General features: G+C 48.1%; 1 protein-coding gene across 2 annotated transcripts in view; it reads left to right on the plus strand.

Annotated features, from left to right (window-relative positions):
- Positions 1 to 230: 230 nt before the first annotated feature.
- HAP1 (huntingtin associated protein 1) overlaps positions 231 to 27901 on the plus strand; it is a 252919-nt gene continuing 225248 nt past the window's right edge. The window contains exon 1 of one of the 2 annotated variants that reach the window (XM_069634511.1): positions 231 to 389. In XM_069634511.1, the coding sequence (XP_069490612.1) occupies positions 379 to 389 (11 nt within the window). In that variant the 5' untranslated portion in view covers positions 231 to 378. The remainder of the gene's footprint in view (positions 390 to 27901) is intronic. The other variant, XM_069634508.1, reaches the window with a different exon arrangement.

The following is a 27901-nucleotide window of genomic DNA, read 5'->3' on the forward strand; positions in this document are numbered from 1 at the left end:
GTTCTCTGTGAGGTGTGGCAGGGAAGCTGCCATGGGGACTTTTTCTGTGAATCTTGATGGGGCAGCGCTGTGCAGGCGGAGCTGAAGCACCGTGTCCTGGGCAGTGAGTGGTGCTCCCTCCGAGTTATGACGTCAGAGCCGGGCTGCTGTAGGATAGCAAGACCCCACCCCCCTGAGCGGTTGCTCGGGAACCCCGCTTGGCCCCTCCCACCTCCTCCGTCACATGGTGCCCGTGGAAGCACTTTGAGGAGTCCGAGCTCAGCGCTGCCACCGCTGCTGCAGTGGCCGGGTATCGGCGGCTTGGGGGGGGACAGGTGCCCGGGCTAGGGGGCTCTCGTCCGGCACCACCGCACGGCCCCCAGCCGACCACCTTGTGCCATGCATTACAGGTGAGCGTGCGCTATTTGGCTCCCTTGTAGGTTTACAATAGTCTGAGAGGTGCAATATACGGTTTATTAGCCTACAATGGGTCTAGTGTTGTATGGCACTACATTTGAATAGTGTGTGGGGGCGGCTCATTGATTCCAAATTGAGGGGGTGCAGAAAAGAAACACGAGTACGTTAGTTTTCTGGGTGGTGCGCTGCTTTATGTATTTGTAGACCGAGCTTATGAATGGGAAAGATAGCACGGTCGGTTACGCGCTCCACTGCGATCGCTAGTTGGTTTGTACTGTTTTCAGAAGCCGGCTTCTTAAAAAGCGCTGAATGTAATTACATTATGACTGGTCCATCAGCGGGTATGCATAAGGGGCAGGCAATGGGCATGGAGGAGGTGGCTCGGGTCCAGAGGTTAGAATCGCATCGATCCAGTCTGCGCGCAAAACACTATTCGCACTGAATTTTGAAATAATAACCCGCGTTGCCCGTACCGGGTTCGCGAATCTTTATTTTTCGGCCGCCTGCCTTCAGTGGGGGGTCATTCTCCTCGTATCGGGGCCGTGGTGCCAGGTCTCCCGTCACACCGCACACTGGGCCATTGTCCTCTCGAGGCTCCGCATTAACTTTACTGCAATTTAAATGGTGTTCGTGTACGCGTCAAAATGTATAGTCAACAGATGTGTGTGTTTGTAAAAGAAAAAACAAATGAACTCAACAGAAAAATAATCAGCTACATTGACTAGAGCAGAATTACGGTTAACGTGAGTGTCTCTCTCTCTCTCTCTCTCTCCTTCTCTCCTTCTTCTTTCTCCCCCCTCTCTATCTCTCTCTCTCTCTCTCTCTGTATATATGTATCTATATATATATATATATATATATATAACCAAGAACGTTGTGGTGGGTTTGAAAAAAAACTCGTGGCTCTTCTAACCTTATATGTTCCGATGTGTGCGGGATTTCTCCGTTATTAAACACCCCTCTTCTGCACAGGGGGGGGGTCTGCTTCAGGGGTGCAGTCCCCTTTGGAGCAGGCCTGTCTGTATTTTCCGCCTTTCTGAAGCACACAGCTGTCCTCCGCCCCCCGGTTCTTTGTCCTCTTAAGTCTGTTATTTGAAGCTTGGGGGCGAGGAGGGGGCGCATACGATGGGAGAGGCGTGCTTTTTTTTTGAGAGAAGAGGGAGAGTTGTAACAGGTAATTTTTTTACCCGCATCCCATGGAGTGTGCCCGAATGATTTTGGGGAACATTGTCTGGGGCTGGGATGTCAGTGCTTTGTGCTGTCGAAAGAGCCCCGGGGTCCTCCACAGCTCGCACATCTGGATGTGGACGGCCGCCTCGCAGCTGCTGGGTGAGCAGAGCGGGGCCTTTGCTGTTTACTCGTACCCCCGGCGGACTGGTGAGAGGACCCTGGGCATGGCTGCAGGGTCGGACTGGGGCATGGCTGCAGGGTCTGTCTGGGGCATAACATTGCCTCGGGCACCAATGAAAAAGCGGCCACCGTTCCAAATGCGCATTCATGTGAGAGACTGTTTGACTAGTACCCAAGGGGGAGATGGTTAATAAAATGCGATGCAAATTGTGCATTTTAAAGAATATTTATGCAGTAGCACTGGTCAAGACTACTAGCCGCAGAGTGAAGTAACTTATCAAACGGGCCCACATTGGCCTAAAAAACTTGCCCGCACTAGCGTATTGGGTTTTTGGTTTGGCATTGCCCTATAGGCCGGGCCCTACCCTGCATGGCGGGTTTCTGGGGCAGTTTGTGTTGTCGCCGGGGGTGTTGCTGGGCGTGGAAAAGATCTGGAGCTATGCTAATGTTGGGACTCTAGCCCCCGAGCATCCAGGGCTACAACTAAAAGCCCCAGGGCTATACCCCCCCACCCCATGTTCACCCTAATGACGCATCTGGTTGTTGCTGTTTGGTGTGTTTACGGTGTGCGGCAGAACTTTGACAAAGATCCTACTTCTTATGATATGATAGGTTATTTATAACGCGCCTAATACCCAGAGGTTTCTAAGCGTGGACCCGGGGATCGAACCTGTCTTACTCGTAGTCGTCTTGCTTCCAAGGTGAGCACGTTGCCCCTAAGCTATCCTCCCGAGGATAGCTAAGCTTGCCTTGTGTATAAAAAATAAAAAAAAACAACACTGGTGGCCAAATACATGAGCTGTCGCAATTTATTGCACTTCTTTGATTGTAAGTTTTTAAGGCACTGCTTACACATGCCTTGTTAAAGGCACTGCACTATATATAGAATTTTACGGGGATATATTCCTCCAAAGGGTTCAGAGGGAAATCTAATTAACTGTGAGGGCGAAGCTCGAGGTGCCTAAGATGTCACACAGAATTCCGAGATTTGATGCACACAGTCGTTGAAAGCTACCCATCTCTAATGTAAGACACCCCCCCCCCTCTTTGCCCCTGTTTTCCAAACCTTCGCTGTCCCTTATGGAGCAGCATTGCACTGATGTAGTGTGGGGACACCAGGTGACATGTGCATCATAAGGAATACCAAGTTCCCTCTCCCCTCATCACACAGAAACCCCAAAAGTACCTAAAAATTATAATAATAATAATTTGCATTTATATAGCGCTACGAACCCTCAGGAATCTGAGCGCTGCTAATTGTTACTACTCATGGTGTGTGGTGCTCATTTATCAACCTCAGAAGGATGAAAGGCTGAGTCTGGCCCTGCCGGGATTCAAACCTGTGCCGGCAGGCTCTGCATGGATGTCAAAGCGAACGCTCTACTCGCTGTGCTATCTGACCTAGCATAGAAAATAATGTATCCCTCTGCTGGGACGCCGTAGCAACTGCCATGACGTCACAGCAAGAGTACAGAGCATCCACAAATTCAAATATCTGCCAATTGCTTTCAGCCATAGATGGCCTCTTTATCCCTTGGGCCCAATAAAAAGTAACACAACCTGAATCATGCAGACTTCCACAGCCACAGGTAACACTTTTAGAACTGAAAGTGGTGCAACATAAACTTCTGGCGGTAACTTCTTTTTTTCTACACAAGGTTGGTACGCCCAGTGTTTTTTAAATTGAAAACAAAGCCCTTTGAAATTAAAACCCGCGAGTGGCATACACTTTTAAGAATGGCTGTCACAGGATTCGCCATAGTGTGTTTGTGCTTGTTATACTGAAAAGGGGGTGGGAGTTCAGCATTGCTTGCAAGTTATGATATGATATGATATTTTATTTCTATCGCGCTCGTACACAAGTGTTTCAGAGCGCGACAAGGCAAGGGAGGGGAGCAGGGGAGAACAAAACAGCGATCTTACTAGGCCCAGTGACATTGAGAACGCGCAAGTGCATGGGAGAGGGGGAGGGAAAAAGTGCATGGAAGGGGGAGAAGTGGAAAATGCAAAGCAGAGGAGAAACAGATAAATAACAATAAATAAATATTAAAGGCAACAAACAGTTTTAGTGCAGCCAGCAATTTGCAAGTGCTAGGTTAAAGGCAGCAGACAGGGTAGGTCTGATAAGTGCAGGAAGAAAAAGGGATAGGGGCTGTATGGGTACAGATACAGACCCCATTGCAAGGGGTACAAGTTGTCTGTGTGTGTGCCATGACTGGCCACTAAGAAGACGGCAGTTTGTTATGGGTCTGCCCATTGTACACTCGTGGCATCTATCACCTGAAAGGGGCATTGCTGTGCCAGCGTTTCTTTTTAAAATCTCAATTGGGGCATACTGTTTCTTTTCTGATTGGTCATCAGTAATTGGTTGCTTTGCCTTTTCTGTTTGTGGACTGGGTGCTAGGGACACAAGACTACCTGCTGCCCGTGCCATCTCTGCACCCCGGGTGCTGGCATGATGCTATACCAGACTGTTTGAAACTGGGTTGATGGGGGTGCTCATGTCACATGCAGGACAGGGGTCTCTTTGTGTAATACTATTATTTGTGCCTTGTTGTTTTTGTGGATGTTGCCGTTACACTACGTTCTGTTTGATTGTACCAGTACTGACTGTTTCTGAGCAATTGAGTTTTTTTCCATTGTTGGGTTTGTAGATGGTCTGTGTTTTATTGCGCTCTATTGGCATTGCTGATTGTGGGGAGAACATTGGGAGTTATGGTGGTACAGAATTCGGTTTGGTTGTTGCTTTTTGGCTTTTCAGTTTTGCATTCTGTTTGGCTCTTGGGTTTGGATCTCTGTGATGCACTAAGTCCTTCTTGTATTGTTTGGGTTCGGAGCTCTTTTATGTGTAGCTTTGGTTGCATTGCTTGGCACGTGGATGTTTCTGTAAGACAGCGTTCTGTCTTTGTAGGTTTGGGGTCTGTTTTGTTGTTGGTTTGGAAGTGCCTGTCTTTCAGTGTGCTTTGTTTGTGTTGCTCTGAGTTAGTCTTTGTAGGTTTGGAGTCTGTTTTGTTGTTGGATTGGAAGTGCCTGTCTTTCAGTGTACTTCGTTTGTGTTGCTCTGAGTTAGTCTTTGTAGGTTTGGGGTCTCTTTTGTTGTTGGTTTGGAAGTGCCTGTCTTTCAGTGTGCTTTGTTTGTGTTGCTCTGAGTTAGACTTTGTAGGTTTGGGGTCTCTTTTGTTGTTGGTTTGCAAGTGCCTGTCTTTCAGTGTGCTTTGTTTGTGTTGCTCTGAGTTAGTCTTTGTAGGTTTGGGGACTGTTTTGTTGTTGGTTTGGAAGTGCCCGTCTTTCAGTGTGCTTTTTGGGTGGGGTGGGGGGCGGTTGGTTAGTGTTACTTGTTATGTTTGGGTTTGTGTTGCTTTAAATTAGTCTTTCAGGGATTGGGGTCTGTTTTGTTGTTGGTTTGGAAGTGCCTGTTTTTCAGTTTCCTTTTTTGAGTTGTTTAGTACTACTGAGATATATTTGGTTTTGGGTTTTTTTGCTCTGCCCCCCCCCCCCCCCGAGTTATTTGGCTTGTAGCTTCGATGGTTATTCTTGTGGCAGAGAGTTGTTTTTCATTGTTGTTTTTGGCGGGGACCATGCTGTGTTTACAACAATGCTGTTTTCGTTATGGCTCCTTTTGGGGAGGGGTAAAGAGGGGCCCCTTTTGTCTTGCTGGCAGGAGATGTATTGCCCAGTTGGGGAGGTAATCCCGGAAAGCCTTGATGGGATTTCTAGCAGTAATCCATTGAAAGGGGGTTGGGGGCTTAAGAGCGGGAGACGTCTTCACTCCTAAACTCAGGGTAACATCAGGGGTGATCTATTAAGCTCCCGAGAAGCAAGTGCTGCGGAGGGATATTGAAAGAAGTGCTCATTATGAGGCTATGGAACCTGTCTGCAGTCAGATCTCAGGCGTGCAATGTTACCCAGCGCAGCATTGTGGGGGGACGGGGGGGGGGTAGAGGAGAGCCACTGTTGGGACAGCCATGCCGCATCCTGATCTACACATCAAGGGGCCCGCCACACTATTCGCACTGCATAGCTTGCTATTCACAGTGCCGTGCAAAAACTCCGCCGGGGATGTGAAGCGCTGACCTGGATGAAAGCCGGAAACCAAAGACGGCCGGTTTAATTGTTTTCGTTAAAAAAAAAATATCCAAAAAGATTTGGCTTTTTTCTTCATTTTTGAATATTTATTTTGTGATCCTTCAGAATTGTTTTTACCCGGCTGCAATTTCGTATATTTTTTTAAATGTAATATTTTGCTTGTTTCCAGTTATCTCTATTTTTTTAAACCGTTTTCTAGCATTGTGGGTCCCACACACCCAGTGTTTACTTCCTTCAAAAGTATGTTTGTTTCATTTCTTTTTCGGAGGTCGTTAGAGCAGCCCCTGCCCCTCCCCCCCACTTCCCGAATGACCTTATCATGTTGCCTGTTTACATGCCACACCCCTGGAGTTTGAGCCGGTCTCCAGCTTTACACTTAGACTTACTCAGCACTCTCGCAGTCTAGTCTCTCACTGTAAGCCTGGTTCCCATCTTAACATCATGCCACCTGGCACGGGCGCCAGCCGTACCCCTTGCTAGCCATTAGTCCTGGTATGGTATGGTAATGTTTATTTATAAAGCGCCTATACACAGGCAGTGTTTCAAAGTCCTCAAGGAGGGTGGGAACACGAGAAAAACAGTCGCTCAGGGCCCCTGAAATTCTGAGACGATAATGGTCTGCACAGACAGAGTAAGTGAAGATGATACATTTAACAGTTTGGATACAGCAAATAGACCTGACAGCGATTCTACGTTTTTTTCAAGTGCACATTAAGGGGTGAAGACAAGGGGGAACAGACAGACGATCTTCAGGCAGGGCGGTATACAGATCGTGCAAGTGTCCCCCCGCCCCCTGTTTGTCCCCATCACCCCTACTGGGTGACTCTGGCTGCTGGAGTTTATGGTAAACTCTATTGTTTTGCAGGATCGAGGGGAATATAACCTGCTAGGGTTTTGGAGGGGCAACGCATTGCCCCAGCAAGTTGCTGCCAGGCCACCAAAGATTTGAAGACAGGCTGCTACTTTTGAGTGCAAACACCTGTACTTGGTAAAGAATTACCCTACAAGTGCAGCTTTCATTTAAGCCAAGTTCCATCATATCCCAGAATGCCTTGCTTTTAAGAGAGTTTAGGCTTCCATCTTACCACGGCGAGCATACTGCAATGCACTGTGTGGGCAGCATTTCACCAACTGCAAGCAGTGCTTCCCAGGGATCCGGGACTACATGTTCACTGACTGCAATGGACCATTAACCTGCTGCAGTTCCCACCATAGTGTTCTCCCGGCGGTGCAGCTGCTCTGGCGTACATGTTACAGCAGCATGATGGGTCCCCACCCCTGGGTCTGTGGAGTTGAAAATGCGGAGAGTCGAGACGAAAGGAGGGAATAGAAACACAGCCTTGAGGGAGGTGATTTAGGAGATCCAGAACTGGGGAAATACTTATTTCAGTTTTAAGAATGTAGATTCTCACCCATTTGTTCCTGGGGTGGGAGTTGGGTTCTAGGTCCGATAATCTCTCACGTAAAAGCGGCATTGTGAGGGGCAACGTGCTGAAAGCTGCCCCTCGCAAGGTCGTTCTCTGCCCTCCCCCCTTGCCACTTTTTATTGTATTGTATTCGTCATTTATATAGCGCCCTTACGCCATTTGTATGGCCTCAAAGCGCTTTGTGGTTGGAATGCCCTTGGTGACCGCGGTCTATGTCCAAGAGTTTCTAAGAGTTTAAATTAAAAGATGCTTGTGTGCATTTTTGCCAGATAGGACTTAGGTGGGCTGGCTAGGTTCCAGTAAGCAGCTCAGAGGTCAGACACGTGGGTGGGTGCTGTTGGTGGTTCTAGTGCTGAAGATGCTATGTGTGCCCAGCTAGAACGACTTGTTTTCATTGGTTATCGCTGCATACTAATGGCAGAGGTGTTGAGGTACGTCAGGGGTTTCAGTGTGGATGGCTATGTGTGCTGCTAGACGGGAATAGCATAGCCACAGCTGCATTCTAGGGTGCATGGATGGGTGGCCGTGCCTCTGCCCTGTGTCCACAGACTTGGTGTAAGTTATACGTACCGTAGGCTTGGATGGAGTTCGACTGCAGGGTTTTTATTTGTTGTCCAATGTGATTGGCTGGTTTCCGTGGTGTCCCTGGAACTTTAAGGGAGACCCCCGCACCCAGATACTGCTGTGCACCCCAGCCCTCGCCCCATCTGTCGCCCTAGACAATCAATTTCGTTCCCTGTGCCTGCCCTCCTCACAGTACGTCCTCCCACCAGGGAGAAGTACGGCGAGCTCCTGCGCGTCGACATTAGCCCAATGCTCTTTTGTGCATCATCCTTCTTACTGGCGGCCATTGGACCACAAACGGGGAGCTGTAGGTGAAGAGATAGGGTGACAATGGCGGGCCAAACTTTGTTTTCTGTCGGTCTGTGTGATAAATTAGGATGCAAGTGAATAGTGAGTGCTTACTTGATGGGCTCGTGATTTGCTGAGGGGGACTCTTGAAATATGGACACTGTTTACAATTTAAAGACTAATTCAAAATGGCTTCTGGAGTGACGTCCTGAGGTGCCGACAACCAATCAGGATCCAGGGCATCCTAGGAGCAATGACTTGTAAGGCCATCGATCCTAATGACAAACTGGATCTTTGACACCACCCTGAATGCCTCTCGCCACCCTTCGGTTCTTGCACTTCTCTTCCACCATGTTTGCTCGCACTGCTGCTGTCCTCTTCTCCCTATGTCTCCTCAAATATCAGGAGCCCTAATGAGCATAAAAAAGGGACTCTATTCTCTGGCCCACCAGCTGCCAGAGTTTTTCCTTCCACCCTCCATTTTTCTGTTTCACCTTCCAAACTGGGCATACAGGACATCCATTGGAGAAGTCTGTACAACAGGCTCCATTGTTGGGTACGGATAGCTTTAATCCCTTGTGCCGCTGAAAAATAATGGGGGTTGTGGGCACTGCTCCCTCTTTCTGCATCCTCTCCTTTGGATCAACCCCATAAGTTGGGGTACAGAGCCCATAACTCTAGTACAGCTAGCACCACTGGACTCTAGTGCTTAAATGACAAATACAACATTTTATTTCCTTGCAGTATTACGCATCTCTTGAATTTTATTTTATCCCCATAGCTTTGTATTGGCTACTTTTATGTATCCAGTGTTAAGCAAAGGTGTTCAGTAACCCCTTACTCATTCACACGACCAGGGATTCAAAGTCTTGCATACATGAGCTTATTGCTGCAGAGACACTTCAATTTTATAGTACCCTGTTGCTGTCCCTCATCAGCAAATACTTAACTTCCCAGAATTATGTTTCTACTCTGCTCCTCATCTCAGTGCATTTATGCCAGCCATTTTCCATGACTTCCTGAAAATGATACTGTAATGCACATTTACAGTACATTGTACCCACAACGTCACTGTTATCATATTTTTCTTTATATTGGGGTTCAAGCACACACTCAACCTCACAATGGTTTTAGTTTGGGGGAATTAGGCCTCATTGTTTTTTCTTCCTCACATAAGTAACACGTCTGATTAAATGGAAAGTGGTTACTATGAAACCAAAGCTTCAAATACAGGGCCCTCTATCCCGTCCACATAGACAAGAAGATTTTATGAAGGCTTAGTACCATTTCCAAGGTACTCAACCTTACTTTTGAGAATGGGGACGCTCAAAACATTTATTTGACATTTAGTGCAAACAAGCTTTCTTTGCAGTAAATGTCAAATAAACGTTTCACTGCGTATGGCTTGCCTTCGGGTGGCAGCATTGCGGCAGATATGAACTCTGCTTATGGCGGCATGTACCGTACCATTTTATAGAAAGCACTGGTAAATATTTTGTCCCCCGTCACCATGGGGCGAGTGCATTTCTCTTAGGTCCAGTATGTGTACCCTGCAGGTCTAGTGGGATTTTGAAGATTTTGTGAGGCCTGAAATAGAATGCTGACCGATATTCCTCAGTGCTGATCTGGAAGTTCATCAGAATGTATGACCATTTAGAACTGCAAGGAACGTGTAATCTGTTGGGACCACAGATTAGTGGAAAAGTCCTGTGCACCTTTACAGATGGATTAGTTCTGAAAATAGAATACTCTCAGTGAAGCAGTATAGCGAGGTACGGAATCGGCCAAAAAGACAAGACATTAAAAGACTGAATGTCGAGATTTTACTGTATTTCCGATGTTCGAAAATACCGAGCGACCGAAAAGTTGGACCAAATCCCCCATTCGTTGGCAGGGGCTGCGGGGGTGTCTCCCGCACCCGTGCTCACTATATTGTAAGTGGGGGCTGTGGGGGTGTCCCCCGCAGCCAGTCCTGGGGGAAAATAAAAAGGAAAGGACCCTGCAGCGCTGGTTACCGATCACGGAAGTGAAAGGGAACAGGCGTTGCAGGGACACAGCGAGTCGGCAGCAAAGTAAGTAGGGGTTTGGGGGTGTGGGTAGGGGCCAAGTCAGAAATGTTCAGGGGAGAAAAGACCAAAGGTTATTTTGGGAAAACGATGTTTGTTCTTTTGTCCCTCGAACATTTCCATCTCTGCCTTTCAACCCCGATCTGCGAGGTAGACTTCACGTTTCGAGTTGAAGGGCTGTAGGGGCATATGAAGATGGCTTACAAGTGCCTTTTAGCTCCCTCTGAAGGGAGGTGCATGATATGCACTGATGTCCTCAGTACTCCTTACTGCTTGGCATTGAGATACAAGAATACCTTCGACCTTCTGCCCGACCGAAGATAAGACCTAGTGAAAAGACTTTGCTCTCTCTGGATAAGGGACTGTTGGGTATGTTTTTGTGTGCAGGCAATTATAAAAATGATCTCCATTTCAGAGACTTCTGCTTCCTTTGGAGAGAAAAAATGATGCAGTGGAATAAGGCGGTAGAGGCAGGCTGGCTCTCCTTAAAAAGATCTGGGTATACTTGGAGACAAAAACCATCCTTGAAAGGAGGTTCAATGAGGTGGATGACAACTTTGAACCCTCATAAAGGGAGCTATAGTATGGAGGTGTTTGAAGACCACAACTCTCCCTGACGGGAGGTTCAATGAGGCGCATGACAACTTCAATCCCTCTTAAAGAGAGGTACAGTATGGAGGTGTTTGAAGAGCACCACTCTCCCTAAAGGGATGTTTAGTGTGGAGGTATTGGATGACCTCAACCCTGTGCTATATAGATGTATAGGCCTTCTGCGGTGAATGAAGCGAGGTGCAATATATAGGTATTTAAAGAATCCCAGTTCTCTTAGAAGTGGGGTTGAGCATGGAGTTATTGAAATCACCCATGCTCTTCCCGAAGGGAGGTAGTCTACAGTGTAGATAGAGGTATGCAAAGCCCTTCACAGGGGTATATTCCTTGTTCCCTATGCCATTACTGGGCCGGCGGAGTAGTGGCACAGTGACAGAAGATCGGGTGTGCCATGGGAATGTTGGCACCAGTAGATCTCACTTCCGATTTCCCACGCTCCCACTGTTCAGTGCCCTCTGGCAGGCAGCTTGGTTGGCACAAGGCACACAAAGCATCCCCGTGCTGGGTGTCAATTTGAGACCGTGTGCCGCAGGGCCGAGTAAACTGGCCCATTAATTTGATCTCGGATTTAACAAGTGAATAAATGAGAGGTTCATTGAAGACGCGATGATCGGTTTCTCTTTCCCTTTTTCCCTTTTCTTCATCGCCTCATGCCACTCACTCATCCTTTGTCTCCCTCTCAAAGTGACTCGCTTTCTCAAGCGTCTCTCTCTCTTCCACTTTGCTCTTCTCTCATATTTTCCCCTTATTTTACTTTCACCCCCTGCCTCAATATAAGCCCCGCACATTTTCCACATGAATGCCCAAGAGCGACTGGATTGGCTACCGTAGCGAGCACAATGGCACTGCGTCATGTGAAATAATGCACAGAAGGGTCAGTACTGACCATTCTGTTTATTGGCTTAAGAAAAGTGGTGGGAAAGTGGGCATCTGAGATGCTCATCTTTTTACCACCTTTGGGGTTCCCCCAGCCAGGATTTTCCCTATAACTCGGTGGAATGCACAAGTACACACCTTCACGCTAAGGACCCAACTTTATGTTCGACCTACTCTTTTGTGGGGGTGGGGTGTAAACATTAGGAGACTTTTTTGGGAGGTATTTGCTCTAATTTGGTGGTATTTACCACATGCGGTATTCCTGCAGATTTCCTCTTAAGCAGCTTTGCTGATGACATTGCATCTACGCCTTTGCCGCTTTATGCCCCGACCTCGTCTCTAGGACCTTCACGGCCTCTTGACTCTCCACCACTGGATGGCAAGTCAGTGCCATCTGCTCACGTCCTCTGGTACTGAAGCCCTACACCCTGAGCCAATAATCCATACCCTCTGTCCATTTCACCTGACTAAAGCACCTGCCTTCTCAATGCCCGCAGTCTTTGGGGTCCTCATTGACTGATCTGAAGCTCCGACTCCCCATCACTTCTGCTGGTAGTCCCAGCCTGTGCATCAGGAAGATCCATCCTCTTCTCACCAAGCTTTCTGCAAAAGCTCTCCTCCCCACTCTGATACTCGGGTTTCTCAGCTATTCAAGCCTCTGCGTCGGCCTCCCTCTTTAGAAAAGGCTTAACTTTGCAACTCACCCTCTGTAACCCACGTAGCTTCTCACTCACTCACACTCTGCAACCCCTGTTGCTTCTCACCCACTCACACTCTGGTAACCCGCATAGCTTCTCACCCACTCACACTCTGTAACCCCTATAGCTTCTCACCCACTCACACTCTGTAACCCCTGCAGCTTCTCAGCCACTCACAATCTGTAACCCACATAGCTTCTCACCCACTCGCACTCTGTAACCCCTGTAGCTTCTCACCCACTCACACTCTGTAACCCCTATAGCTTCTCACCCACTCACACTCTGTAACCCCTGCAGCTTCTCAGCCACTCACAATCTGTAACCCACATAGCTTCTCACCCACTCGCACTGTGTAACCCCTGTAGCTTCTCACCCACTCACACTCTGTAACCCCTATAGCTTCTCACCCACTCACACTCTGTAACCCCTGCAGCTTCTCAGCCACTCACAATCTGTAACCCACATAGCTTCTCACCCACTCGCACTCTGTAACCCCTGTAGCTTCTCACCCACTCACACTCTGTAACCCCTGCAGCTTCTCACCCACTCACGCTCTGTAACCCCTGCAGCTTCTCACCCACTCGCACTCTGTAACATGCGTAGCTTCTCACCCACTCACACTCTGTAACCCCTGTAGCTTCTCACCCACTTGAACACCCGCCCCACCACCATGATGATGGGCCTCTTCTGACCCACCATTTCCTCCTCACATTTCTGCTTCTGGCTTTTAAATCCATCCATACTGGATCCCCTCCACCATGTCCCCAGCGTGCCTGCTTCGACCTCTTATTAATCTTCACCTTCCACCATTCATTCTAACAACACTTGCACTTTCTCTTGCCCTCGCCTGACTTGCACACCACCTGATACCTCTTCCTTCCTCATCCTTGTACGCTCCTCCATCCTTCCGCCACTGGAATGATCTACCCCCTAAAATCCAAAGCTGCACCAACTTTTAAGTTGGTCTTCAAGATAAGTCTCCTCCTCTGTGAAGTGGGCCCCACACTACCTTGTCACATCTCCATCGCCGCACCCACCCAGCAGAAATCCCTCTCTACTTCCACCAATGCATATCTTATGACAGCTCCCTTCCCTATTCCCCTATTGATTCTTGGGAAGAAAAGGGATTTGTGCCAGAAAGCCCTACCTCGATTGGGAAACTAAATGTGAGGGGGAAACTCCTTTTTCGGGGGAAATCCCGGATAAATGCAAGGGAAAGAGTCCTTCGACAGTGGGTGATACAGTCAGCAGGGCCAATAAGGGAGACAACATGTTTCTTTGGAATGCCAAAGGCCACATTTATTTCAAGTCTTCCATCCCCAAAATGCGACAAAGGGGCATTAATGCATTAAATCATCCATGGTTCACATCATTGTGAAGACATAAACAGCGTCCTACTTACATCATCAATTACATCATCATAAGGTAATCTAGCGTAGGGTGAGTGACCACGCCCACACACCCCACGCCCAAAATGAAACGTGCTGCCACGAGCAGCACACCGGACCCGGGTGGTGACAAAGGAGGGGGAGCACATTGTGTCCCCTCGCTTTATACCTGCCCAGGAAACTAGCCCTCTCTACTTCCAGCACCGGGCAGTGGCGCCAGCACTTGACATCGCCCTTCCAATTGGCACTGAGAGGGTGCCTCCCCCTAATAGTGTCCCTTCCTATTGGGCCGCTTTACTGTTCGGGCAAAGGTTGCCCGGGGTGCTTTCGGAAGACAGAGCATTCGGGGAAGGGTATGTGATGAATCTGATGATGTCATCACTCCTTTCCCAGAGGTAGCCTCTCTCTATGTGGCCAGGGGATGGCACCTGCTATCTGAGCCTGACCCTGGGGGCGGCTATATGAGCGAGGACCACATTGTGGGATATGATCCTCAAGGGGATAACCTGGCATCATCAGAAAAAACACATATCCCCCTTTTCCTTTTTAGGGATGTTCTCTCCCTTCCTCATACCCTGATGGCATATTTTAACTATCTCCCTCAATCCCTTGCCAAATCTATAGCCAATATTCCTTAATACCACATGAAAAACATCATAACTGAAACTGAGACGAGGGAGTGGCAAGGAGTAGTAATGACTATTCCCAAAAAGAACCAATACCAGCCGCATCAATTTCACATGGAAAACAGGTCAAGAACTGCCTATCATTCCCATGTATATGGTAGTACTGGGACGAGGAAGATGACTGGACCGATACAGATCACTGATGCGAGAAGCTGGAGACATGCTCTAGTGGTTTCAGGTATCTAACAAGCAGCGGGACATTTAAAAGGATTACACCTGGAGAATGGCGAGAAAGACTCCCAACTCTGATTGTGGAGCCTGGAAGAAGCAGACGGTCACCAGAAGGAAGCGGCTCAAGGAGACGGCGTTCATAGAAATCCTGCTGGGAGACCAGTCCTGTGTTAGCGTTGGGAGCGAGGGAAAAGGAGAAGTCCCTCTGATGCCACAGGAACCGTAAAGCAGGAGAAACGCCAGCCACCCATGATGACCAGAGAGGGGAAGCAGCGAAGACCACAAGGAACTCCGGAGCAACCGAACAAAGCCGGTGACCCTGTAGCAGGGAGCTGGGACACCGGGGCACTTCACTCGGATCATCATGTACGAAAGCAAGACACTGAGCAAGTGGAAGCAAGCACACAGCAGGGATTTGAGACACTAGGCGAAGGCGTAAACTGATGAATGTGAGAACGGGTCAGGGACCCAATATCTGGGGAAAAGAGAAACTAATTTGAAGAGTGAAGCAATGAGAAACGGGTTACGAAACTTGGAACCCACACCCGATTGTGAAAGATTTGTAAGACATGCGAAAGCCCTGTCAGGAGAGTATACCAGGCAAAGTCAAGTCTGAAAGTGTGTGAAATGAACTGCATGAGAAAAGCCTGTCAGGAGAGTATACTAGGAAAGCCAGGTATAGAAAGAAAATCCTAAAGAAGATCCATGCCCTTAGAACTCTGAATTATATTGAATGTAAAAGAAGCCTGGCACGAGAGTTTACCAGGTGTTCTGCAAGTTTGGCACCAGCACCCAAGTTGTGCCACTATGAAAAGGGAATTACGAGGACTACATGCCCTTGAGATTCTGAATTGTGAACTGTTTGTGGTGTGGAAAGAAAGCTGGGGAAGGGAGTCACCACCTGGAACTGTGAACATTATCCATTTGGAACCCTTTTGTTGGAGCGCCCCTTGTTCTTTGCAAGGCCAGAGACAATGCCCTTAGCACCTTATAGTTACTTTTAGAGTGTGAGGGAGCTGTGATGTCATCACATGCGCGTGACTTCTGTTGGTGCTTGAAATCAAAATGTGTGGGCTCCCACGCTAGTGAGAGGCTTCAGGGGGGATTGCTGGGCATGGGATTAGGGGCTTTAATTACCACCCAAGAGCTCCCTCCCTCCCTCAGGTGTCTCCCACAAGGGCGCTGTTTTCCCATTTTCCCACCCTAAACTAGATTACAGATATCTACAGTATTACTGAATTTGTCAGTATGTAAGTTCTTGGTCAGAGTGACGCAGGTAGAATCAGTGTGTCACTTGCATTTTTCTCCCATTCCATGATTATTGTTAAACCATTTTCCCTCTGGTGGGGGCGGATCAACACTCATTGGTAATGCTTTCTGACAAAAAGCAGAGCCGTCGGTGGTAGGAGCAGGTATCGGGGTATCCAGATGGTGCGGCCCAGACCATCCAATGTTTGGGTGACTCACTTAGGGTTTTTTTTAAATATTTTTTGCCAAGACGTGTCTTGTTGCTGAGTTGGCCCTCCCCCAGCAGGCTTATTAAGGAGTTGGACATTTATATGCATACAACGTCCAAATCATGTTTTCTTTACAACCACTGACGTAGATGGAAGTAGCAATACGTTTTCAAGTCAAGAATGGGGTTACATTTGATGTGCAAGAACCCAGCTCAAATTGTCTGCTGTTTGACTGGTGTGTATGTTTTTTAAAAACATATATGCTTATTTAATTTGAACAAATGCAGAAAAATAACAGTTGCAACTTTATGTTGAATGAAAAATGCAGTAAATGAGTAAATGCAGGCAACATCACCACAAACAGATCTGGGTAAATACAGGAGGAATGGGCCCAAAAAATCACGAATGCCAGGAGAATTAAGTGCCATGTGTCCCCACCCCTTCTTTGTGTGATTGTCACCTAAATGGACTGATGGACTTCCCGGCAGTACAGCGGCGGTGGCAGCGCTCTCGGGGAAGAGGCCACTTATGCTATAAACGTCCTCCGTCTTCTACGTTGCCACAGCGACTTTCATTTAGAGAAATCTGATTCTCCGTCTGGATTTGCGCACGTGCGGAGCCCTGAGGAGACGTTGGAAACAGCCCCTCCCCAGACCTCCCAATGCTAAAGGATGTTGGGGCCCGTAAGTAGTTGAATGCGGGCGGGGTGATAAATGTTACTTTTGTCTGTCTGGGTGAATGGAAGGGTGATCCCGGGGACACCGTTTCGAAGATGGCGTTCGCTATGTTCCCTCCTGGTGGCTGTGGTGGAAACATGGCCTCCGCCAACACTGAGCGGTTCATAACCTGGCGACAGGCTGTGCATGACAAGTAGACCCTCGAGGCCCACCCCATTCTCTCCACTCCCAGGGCAACCCTTTACAGTCCCATTCATTGGTGCGCTCGGGGATTAAGCACATAGATACATGGGTGATAGACCGGGGGCGGAGGGGTCTGCAAATGAAAGAGACGGGCCGAAAGCGGCAACAGCAATGGAACTAAAACCTGTACTAAATAACGGAACCTATGCAATAACGGGAAAGGTTTTTAACACACAACAACTGGCCGATGTGAACATCTGTGGTGGGCAGTTCCATTCTAATTGATCAGGTTGGGGGGTTACTTATAAACGGTGCTGGAAATGGAAATTATTAACTGTGGGATCCCACCTGGGAGAGGGCTATGGGGTGGAGGTCTAGCGTTGTAGGGTATGACTCAGGAGACCCCCCCCCCACCCCAATAAATGAACATTTCCATTTGAGGAAATTAATGAATACATTATTAACAAGTAGAAACTAGACCAAGAAAGAGGAGTGTTTTCTATAATGTTGCAAGGAAATTATAAAAGGAGCACACCTTTTAAACGTACAAAGCTGCAAGTCAATATTTTTGGCAGCGTATAATATTAACAGACGTATTCACAGGGATTAGAAGACATACCTGTGATCTAGTGGGTAAGTCTCTCTACTTCGATCCGGGGAGACATTTTTTGCCAGATCCTGGACCCAGGAAAATCCAGCCCAAGGACCAGCGCTGCGTATAAGCGAGTAGAGCCTAACCTCAGACTGACTGAGTCCAAGCCCAAATGACTCTTTAAAGGAGGTCTGGATATCTCCCGATTTTCCTGTGGGGAAAGTCCTGTTGTGCACACGCAAAGTGAGTTATAATACGCAGAATAATACACCCCCAGCCAGGAGTACACATTTCAGTTCCAAGCTACTAGCCAGGCATGAAGTCACTTGCCACCTCAAGTCTCCACATACACACAGCAGAACACGATTCCTCACCCTGCAAGAGTCAATTACCAATAGCTAGTGCGGGTGCACGCTTTGAGGCCTGCCTCCTACTGTATGCTAGGGAGGGATTAGAAACGTCCAAGAGGTGGCCTGTGCCATTAATAACAAGAGCCTGCCACAGGCTTTATTGCAGTCTGGGGCTCCATGGTGGCTGATCTTTGGTATTGGCATAGTTGACCTAATGCCAACTTAACCTACTCCCATTTGACCATCTTTTTGATCCAACTCGGTAGGTCAAATGGTACACTTTAATAAAAAAATAGTTGTGGGGTAAGGGAATAGGTTGAGGTGGGGGAAGTTGGGGGGGGTTTGAGGGGGTCTCCCTGCACATTAGGAGAGTTGGCATGGGGTCTCCCTCCGCAGTAGGTCAAAAATGTAGGTCACAAAAAATTGGGTCAAATGGGCAGTAGGTCAAGATTTTTAGGTCAAACAACCCATATCCTGATATTCTTGCAGTGAACTTGTGGAGGTAATATGTTCAATCTAATGGGAAAATAATGATGTGTGCCTCCCTCATATGTGAGCAATATGTGTCTTGAATTTATGAAGATGCTGCTGTATTTGGAAAGACTTTCTGGGGGATCTGGGGGAGCATTGCCTCTGTCTGTGAGTTAATGCAACGGTTGCTGTTCCTGAGACGGGAGGATGGACCGCCTGAGGGTTGCACACCCCTCCATGCCACACCCTCTCAGTAATTGGTCACGCTGTTGTCTTACAACCTAAAAGATTCCCTCCCTGCTCCTCAGTCTTATTGGCTGGCCTTACTGTCGCATAACACGCTGTACAAGCAACAAAGGTTGCAATATCCTCATGAAAACAGGCAAAGGATGGCAATATAGCAGACCTGTAGGGTGTTAGATTGTCACTGCATGTGGGAGGCGAGGACTCTGGGCCGTCTCGCTGTACATCCTCCGCATTTCACACACTAAGCCTTCTCCCAAGCAAAGCCCCACCCTCTCTCACTGTGAATTAAAATGAGTTTTTGCATCAGATGATCTGAACAAACTCTTAATAATGACTTTTTTGACATCAAGGTGCAAGGACCTTTGAGTTTTACCCTGCTAGTCTGACCACTCCACTCCCTTACCTTCTGTTACTTACAACATTCATCTTTATGCACAGTCTATCCTTGACTGCGCAGCTCAGGCTCGGTAGGCACAAAATTAACTATCTGGAGTTTGACCTGGGATACAACTTATAGGGATTTTCATTTTCTTTGTTTAAAGCACGGGCCTAGCTCAAGCGTGGCGGAGCGTGGTGCAGAGTGTGGGTAGCCGGCATTTGGGCTGGCATCTTTAAACAGTAGCTGAATACTGTGAGGTCTGTGCGTCGGAATCTGCATCCATTGGAAATAGTCCTTTGTCAGGTGTTGAAAGAGCCATGTTTTGAGAGATTTGCGAAATTGGAGAATTGTGGGGGTATTCCGAGCCGACACCGGGATCGAGTTCCAGAGGATGAGTGCATACAAGGGGAGGAATGTTTGCAGGTCCTCTCTTTGCGGATGAGTTGTGATTCAAGCCGGTTTGACGATTTGCTGCACAAGCAGCGTGTGCCAACAGATATGTGGAGCTTAGCCACCAGGTACGCTGGTGTGCTACTTGTGACTGCTTTGTAGATGATACATGCAGTCTTGAACATTATCCTGGCTTGGAGTGGAGGCCAATGTAGTTTGCATAGGATGAGGGCAATTCGGTCAATTTTCCATGCTCCGGTAATAAGACGTGCTGCAGCGTGGTGGACTGCTTTAAGGGGAGCCAAGTGAGCAGCTGAGAGCTCTCTGAGGAGAGCATTTCCCCCATCGGGTGAGACCACAAGGGCCTGCACTATGGTCCGGAAGTCCTGCGGTCCGGATTCTGAGACAAATAAGCCACCACTCTACCAGAATTGTCCGAACACACTCTTGAGCCCCTTGTGCATCCAACATTACTTTGAGTACTAACTTACATTTCTCTAAACATGTCCTAAAGTGTTGTGATAATTGGGTTGTGCTTCCAGGGCATATCTGCCTCCTCCCTATTGCAGAACCTTGCTTCACCCAACAGCACTGAAGTGCACCCATGCAATGATTTGATGATTTGATTTGATAGGTTATTTATAATGCGTTTCCTACCCAGAGGTTTCTAAACGCTGACCCGGGGATCGAACCTGTGTTACTCCGTGTCATTTGGCTTCCAAGGCGAGCACAGTACCCCTGAGCTATCCTCCTGAGACTATCGCAAAACAATCCCTGCACCCTTCATATGTGTTTTTAGCATCATTTTCTCACTTTCCCATCCTTTTATCTTGCCATTGCTCGTTTTCTTCCCTCCAGCAGACTGTGTTGGAACCCCTCGCTGGGTCAGTGTGCCACTCCACTCACAAACCTAGGTGTGCAGATACTACTACGTGGTGATTTGGTGCAGTATAAAAGTAATTAACATAAGTGATGTCACAGTAGCGGGGTTATGATATCATTGGCCATCATGTCATAATTGGACAATTAGATTATAATGAGCCGGTTTGGCTGTCACAGCTTGGGGGTTCTGTTGATAACCAGAAACTATAATGGCATTCCATATGTATTGGTTTGACAGTTGTTTTCATTACCCAATTAAATAGTATGTGTCGGTAGTGGTTGCATATGGAAGGATTCTGGACTAGGCCGTGTCTTGCTCAGGGTTCAGGCCTGAGCAGTTCACAGCCTGTCTGTTGAACCCCATCTGACAACAGGCTGTAGCCTAGACCATCCTTGGCCCCCTGCAACCTAACTTTGGAGGGTCTCTCTATGCAAAATCACAGAGCGTCAACCCAAAAAGAAATTTGCTGACTCTGGGCGCTGCAAACCAGGGCTGTGCGTGGGCCCAAGCAATGACAAATCAAATCAAAGAGTGCTACAGGGCAGTGTTGGGGTGCATGGGTAGAACTTTGTGTTGCTGCAGTACTGGAAATCCAGGGTGCTATAGGGCAGTGTTGGGGCGCATTGGTAGAACTTTGTGTTGCTGAAGGACTGGGAATCCAGGGTGCTACAGGGCAGTGTCGGAGTGCATTGGTGGAATTTTCGTGCTACAGTAGTGGATATCTGGGTGCTATAGTGCAGTGTCTGGGTGCATTGGTGTAGTTTTATGTTCCTTAAACACTGAAATAGGTGGTGCTATGGGGCAGTGTTGGGGTGCATCAGTAGAATTTTGTATCCGTTCAAAACTGGAATGGCGCTTAGTGGATGCACAGAGCAGTGTCGTGGTGCATTGATGGGTGCATTGGTAGAGCTGTGTATTGCTTTTTAGTTTGGAATAGCAAGGGGTTCTATAGTGTGGTATTCGGGGTACATCGGTGGAGCTTTGTGTTGCTTCAATTCTGGAATAGCAGAGAGTGCTGAAATGTACCTTTTGGGGTGCTTTGGTAGTGCTTTCTAATGCTTCATTACTGGAAGAAGAGGTGGTACTGCAGATCAGTGCTGGCGGGACATTGAAGGTATTTGATACCTTCCAGCCATCACATCTTTTGTTGGTTTGTCTCCTTGAGTGGGACGGGTATGCACAGACGTGGTTCCCGAGCCTGGTGGGCCCACAGGCTGAGGTTACTCCTCACTGATGCTGCCCAGTGAGGCCAAAGCTTGCCTGGGGTTGCTTGTGGTCTTGTGTATCAGGGATGACACCACACCGTTCCGGCTGGACTACTCCTTTTTGGGGTGGGATCAAGCCTGATTTGCATATGGACGTCCCCTTTCTGTAATGGGTTGGCAGGCGAAGAACGATGGTCTGGAGTGTTCCCAGAGCTATGGCAGAGGTTATGATCAATTGAAAACCTTCCAGCCATCACCTTTCTGTTTTGATAAAGTCACCCCGAGTGGGAAGGGTATGCCCAGACGTGGGTCCCGATTCTGCCGGGCCTAGAGACCCAAGCTACTCCTCACTGATGACGCCCAACAAGGCTGAAACATGTTTGGGGATGCTTTTGGTCTCGTGCAGAAGGGATGTGACCTAGCAGTTTGGGCTGGACTGCCCCTTTTGGGGTGGGACCAAGCCTGATTTGCATATGGTATTTCCCCTTCTGTAATGGCTTGGCAGGTGAAGAACGGTTGGATGCAAGACTGAGCAGGCTCCTGAAATCTCTTGCACGGATGCTGATACTAATGAAGGCATTGCATGGAATAAGAATACGCTGGGTGAGCACTTGGAGAACCCCAATAAATATATCCCAGGAACTAAAATGATCTTTGCTTACGTTAAGAAAGCCTCGGAGAGGAGAGATTTGATAGCACGTCTTGAGACAGCAACATCTGAAAATTAAACCATTGCTTACTTTATTTATTTCATGGATGTATGTGTCTTTCAGGCTATTGTAAATTTGATATCTTTTGTTACACAACCCTTAATGACGTCCACAACAAAAAAAGGAGTTGGAATCAGAGAGGATGCTGAGAGGCACTGGCAGCGGGGCAGGTCGAGGGTTGCATTTTGGTTGTGTTACTGCAAACACGGCCTGATGTTGGGGTGTTTGTTTCATTCAGAGCCTAGTTTCGATGCTGTTCACGTTCTGCTCTCCTCCCCATCTGCCCATTGAATACCTCCCATAGGAGGGCAGCACGGACAATAACCAGGGGTGGACTGGCATACAGGGCACTCTGGAGATTAGTTGAGGTTGGCCTCTGTACTCGGGGCCTCTTTAGTGTGGTAATCTAGTTTATTTCCAAATATTCTTATAGGAAAAGTGTTGGGCGCGCTGAAAATGTGTACTATGGGGCCAGTTCGAAAATGATTTCCATGGCCTGTTTTGGTGCCCAGTCCACGCCTGACAATAACCGTTATTTGGGTAAGGATGGGCGGGGGGGGGGGGCGGGAATTTGGGATGGCTGAATAGAGTCAGCCCTTTGTCCACCTGCCCAGTGTTTACTCGCGCATTCCCTCCGCTCTGCGCCTTTGAAATCCAATCTTTGAAATCCAACCGGGCCCAGGTTAATCTGAGGAACGCCGGGCTCGCGTATTGTTCCGCTGGAGACCCGGGCCCAGGTTAATCTGAGGAAACCGGGTGCGCGTATTGTTCCGCTGGAGACCTATCGCGAATGGCGAGACGCCGGCCGTGATAAGATCCCGCCGCCTGGCCTGCGGGAGACTCTAAACGCTGTATAATGGGCCGCGAAAGACCAGGTGACCGAGTTTGTTATTATGCTTTTCTAATGTGAAAACCACCATGCGTCCAACTTCTCTGTGGAGTGGCGTGTTGTCTCCCTGCCAGAGGGACGCATACTTGTGGCTGAGGTAGGGCAAACGGGCAGGGAAAGATACGGGGATGAGAAAGAGGGATACAGGTGTTACGGCCAGAGCACAGGTCGAAGCCACCTGGGTGCAGGTGGCACCCACCTACTTTTTTCAGAGGGCAGACATCGCTCCCCTAGCCCCACTTGTGTTTCCAAGGAATTAAAAAAAAAGTATACATTGTTTCCCGTTTTAAACAGTAAACCCAGGCCACGCGGCTGCACAGCCAAACACACAACCACAAGACCATGAACCTGTACAATGTCTCATATTGGCATTTTTATACAGGGCATGTTTTGTTACATGTTTTTAGATATTTAAACGTAGCCAGCAACTTTATAGCAAAACCTGTTCTATAGGCAAATGCGTATTTGTCCTGCGCACTTTCTTCAGTTTGGTAAGGACAAATTGACATAAATGTGCTTTTTTAAACTTTGGGACACATTCACTTCCTGTGACGTCACTTCCCATTGAGTACTTCCTAGGCCCCCCACTTTTTTTTGGGTCCTGAGCCTTGATACAGCCACAAGGGAGGGCGGCAGCCTGTAAGAAGACTTACTTTGTGGCTATAGCGTCGCGTGCCACAACCCTGCGCCTAGGATCGGGCAGGTAACATCACGTAATGTAGGTTGCAATGTCAACTGTGCAACTTATGTGCACCGTGAATTAAAATATGTTACTATGCGGAGGCCACTGCACCTGCCACCAGTTCGATGTCGCGTCCACTGACCCAGCGCACCTCCCTCTTATCCGCCGTGCCTCTAAACCACTGGCCCATTTATGCTTCTTTGCAACCCATCAATCGCCTTCTATCTATCTTCTCTTTTCTATAGCACCACTAAGCTTTAGGCCTCAGGGGTCCTTCCTCAGAAAACAGTGAACACACAGACGGTCCCAACGCGGCACATGGTAGTTGCCCATGTTGCGATTGAGACATGTATGGGATTTCCAAAGGGCAAATTTAGCTGTGAAGCAATAGAGCACTGGTCAGACTGGATACCCGGGGAGGGTGGGGGTAAGGAGTGAATGGTTTAAGGTTGGGGTGCACAGGTAGCACAGGAGCTGGGATTTATGAAGGAAGCAGGGTTAGTCCTCTCTGCCCATGCAGTGGTCTGCACAGTGCACTGCTAGATTAGGCAATGTAGTGTCAGGCCACGGTGGTTACATGTCTTTATACCAAAAGTAATTTATAACGAATGCCCATATGTCAAATCTTTTATCTTGAAAACTTTTATATTGAATGCATCTTTTCTTTTTGGCTTTTTTCGGGGGGGGGTTCCCACACCCAGACCCTAGTTTCCCACCCCTAAAAACCCATCCCGACTGTTTCCCAAAAATATTTAACCCTTTACCCCCCCCTCAATACATTCACTATAAAGGTTTTCAAGATAAAATATTCGATGTATGGGCATTCAATATAAAGGATTCAATATAAACACTGTATACTGCCACAGTCCTCTGGAATCTCATATCTTCTTCTTTCAGTGCTTTGAGGCCATAACAGTGGCGGTTGACTGCTTTACAAATGTCACAAAACATATCACGGTATGTTGCATAGAAACACTTGGCTTGCTAAGTCTTGAGATGCCCACTCAGCGGGCATCCAATCACCTTGGCTTATATTCAAGCCAATTGGAGCCCAGGGAGCTGCTGTGAAATATTGCCAGGGCGGTCTTCCATCACCAGTGCCTGGATCTGCTCACAGGAAAGCCCAGCTGGACAACTAGTAGAAAATGACAGTCCTGTGCAGCGCTGTACTAGCCAGTGGCCTAACCCAGCAGGCATGCAGTTGCTATTTAAAGACAACCAGCAGCACCCTGCAAATGGAACATTCGGAGCCGGCAAACCTGTTTTCAGCATGTGGTGCCGTGCACGTCTGCAGTATGGAAGTGTGAGAGATGGAAAGTTTTGCATTAATCATAACCACTAGGGAATCTTCCTGCAGGAAGCTTCCATCACATTATGTTTAGCCCATCTGTGTCATTACAGAGGAGGACCAAACATTCAGTTCAGCTAGGACCGCTCCCATTCTAAACAGGGCGACACTGATGGGCATATGGTTAGTCCCCACTTTCTAAAAAGTTCCCATTGAAGCTATCTGGTCCTGTGCCATCAGGATCACCTTGGCTTAGCCCTTGAAAGGGACGAGCAAGTGCAACAGCACTGCTCGCCTCCAGGAAACAGAAGCAGAGACGCTTCCTGCATTTTAACTCCTGATTGGCACATATTTAGTAAGGGACCGGTCATTTGTAGATATGGGAGAAAACACATAAAATAATAGCAGGCTCTCCTTGGCGGAAGCATTGCCAGTGGCCATGACAACCAAAAATACTTCTCAACACTCTGATACTACTCTGCTTCTCAAGCCCCCTACCCTATGGTCCTCGCTTACACTGTTTTAGCCAGACGGTGTCGCCAACATACTAACATATTTGCCAAACCAAAAAGGCAGTACAGGATGAAAGGGACAGATTACATTTTATTTTTTATTTTATTTTTTACATTTATAAAGCGCACAAAGCAGCCCTTAGACATCGTGGCGCTGTTACACATGAATGACAGCCTGTCTCTGGTTCATGGGTTACAGAGAACCTAATAAGACAGCTGACCCCTAAATGGGGTCAGCTGAACACTTTATGGGCGGAGAAGTGTTTTGAGGGTGGCTTGTTTGGAAGTGGCATATAATGCCCGGACCAGGGGTTCTCTGGGTGATAGGCTATGGCAGGCGGAAAAGGGAAAGGGTGTAGACAGACTTGCCTACATTTCAAAAACAAAAACCCGGAGACATACCACGTCAGAGAAGCCACGCCCACATCCACACAAGACTCCGTCCAACATCCACTCAAGACTCTGCCCACCTTCCCGCCGACGTGCTTGAAAAAAACTCCAAACACCAGCCGTGAAGGCAGATGTGGGCAGGATTTGGGATTTTTAGGCAAAACTCCACCCACACCTCCATGTGATTGGCCACTCGTGGTCTGCTTGTACCCAATCTCATTGAGGTGTGGGTGGAGTTGCTGGGATTGGTGAAAATCCCAGAGACTCCATGCTCGTCTCCGGAGACCAGGAGAAGAGCATAAAAACCCAGAGTCTCTGAGGGCTAAACCCAGAGAGTAGGTAGGTCTGGGTGTAGAGCTGAAGAAAAATGGGGTAAGAAGCCAAACTGGGGTGAAAGCCGCAGGCTAGTCTGGTAAAAGGGAGCAGGGAGAGGTTTGTGATAAGTTGGGTGCCTGATGCTCCAGTTAAGCATGGAATGGGAATAAAGGAAGGGGGAAGATCTGGTCAAGGCTGCAGGATCCCAGAATACCCAACTGAAATGGGTGGAAATCCACAGCTGCCAGCATCCAGGATTCTTGTCGCAGCACAGAATGAAACCCGCTGTAAGCTTTTTGTGAACGAATGTGGCAATCAGCCAATTCCCCTTCTGGTTGGGCGCTCTTGCCACACCACAGCGGCGGGTGCTTTCTCCTTCACCTCTTTGCTCCAGCAACTGCCTACACATCGATTGGCCTGGGTAGCTGGTCATATTATTGGCAGGGAAATCAGGTGGTAGAGTCATGGTGCTGGTGGCAGCACAGGATGACCACTTTTGGCATCGTCTTGTGGCACGGGAGAGCACATCTTCAGGAACGCTGGGCAGCACCAAAAGTATGCAGACTTTTACGGGAGTCTCCCGGTGTAGAGAAGGGAGTTATATTCCCACTATCAGTGGCGTGTCCAGACTCTTTTTGACTGGGGTGGCCCAAGTGTGACACTAACTTAGGCAGGGGTGGCATGAAGTACAAGCGCACACGCACATAATGATAATAGTTGAGTATAAGGGGGTGGTACCTGGGGTGGCCAATGAGATTCCAGGGATAGCACGTGCCAACCCCAGGCCACTCCCTGGGCATGCCACTGCCCACTACGTGTATGGCTTCCTGCTTAAGGGCTACCTGGGCCCTCGTGCGCATGGCTACATGTCCTGATGCAGGTGGGCCATACTCTCGAAGCCCTTCCCTGGGCTGGGATAGACCAGCTTCCGGTGATGGCCCTGAGCAGGTGGGATCTCAGGAAGTGACCGAGACGCAGCAGCATTGTCATTCTTCACCTCCACCTGGTGGCAGAGAGACCAATTGCGTCATCCCATTCCAGATCTAAACGGGCAGAACACTCTTTCCCAGTGAGGGAAAATATGTGTAATTGTTTTGGATCTGAATGAAAAAAGAATTAAATCAAAATAGGCTACCACAACAAGGATCCCCCTCCAATCCACTCAGCGCACCGACATGAGGCCCACTCCAGATCCCCAAATACAGAGATCAAAAGGAGGGCCCAAGGATGCAGAAATGTGTTGCCTATGGCAAGGGCTCGAGTCTTAAAAAAAGAAAGTGGGGGACTCTGACAGATGCAGTGGGACATCACGTGACAGGCAATGAACGTAAATTGAAAGAAATGTGCATATTTAATTTAGGGGGGTTTCCCAACTCAAAATGCATAGGACAAATTTGCATTTGATAAAATAACATGTTTTCTTAAAACATTTCTTGCTAAATAGAAAAGGTGCACACATTTTGTGTTAAAATGTGTAAGAAAACATATCCTCTACAGCAAAGAGTAAATAGGAGTTTTATACCATGGTCTGCTAAGACAGACCTTCCAGGATTTTGCGGCATGAAATGGCAAATTTTGCGGCATGAAATGGCAAATTTTGCGACACAAACCTTTATTTATTGCAGCATTTTTGTGGGACATTTTGTATTAACTGGAGGGTGTAAAATTGCCACATTG

The sequence above is a fragment of the Ambystoma mexicanum genome, chromosome 13 (genome assembly GCF_040938575.1).
Source record: "Ambystoma mexicanum isolate Mex_15411 chromosome 13, UKY_AmexF1_1, whole genome shotgun sequence".
In the NCBI taxonomy this organism is placed as follows: Eukaryota; Metazoa; Chordata; class Amphibia; order Caudata; family Ambystomatidae; genus Ambystoma; species Ambystoma mexicanum.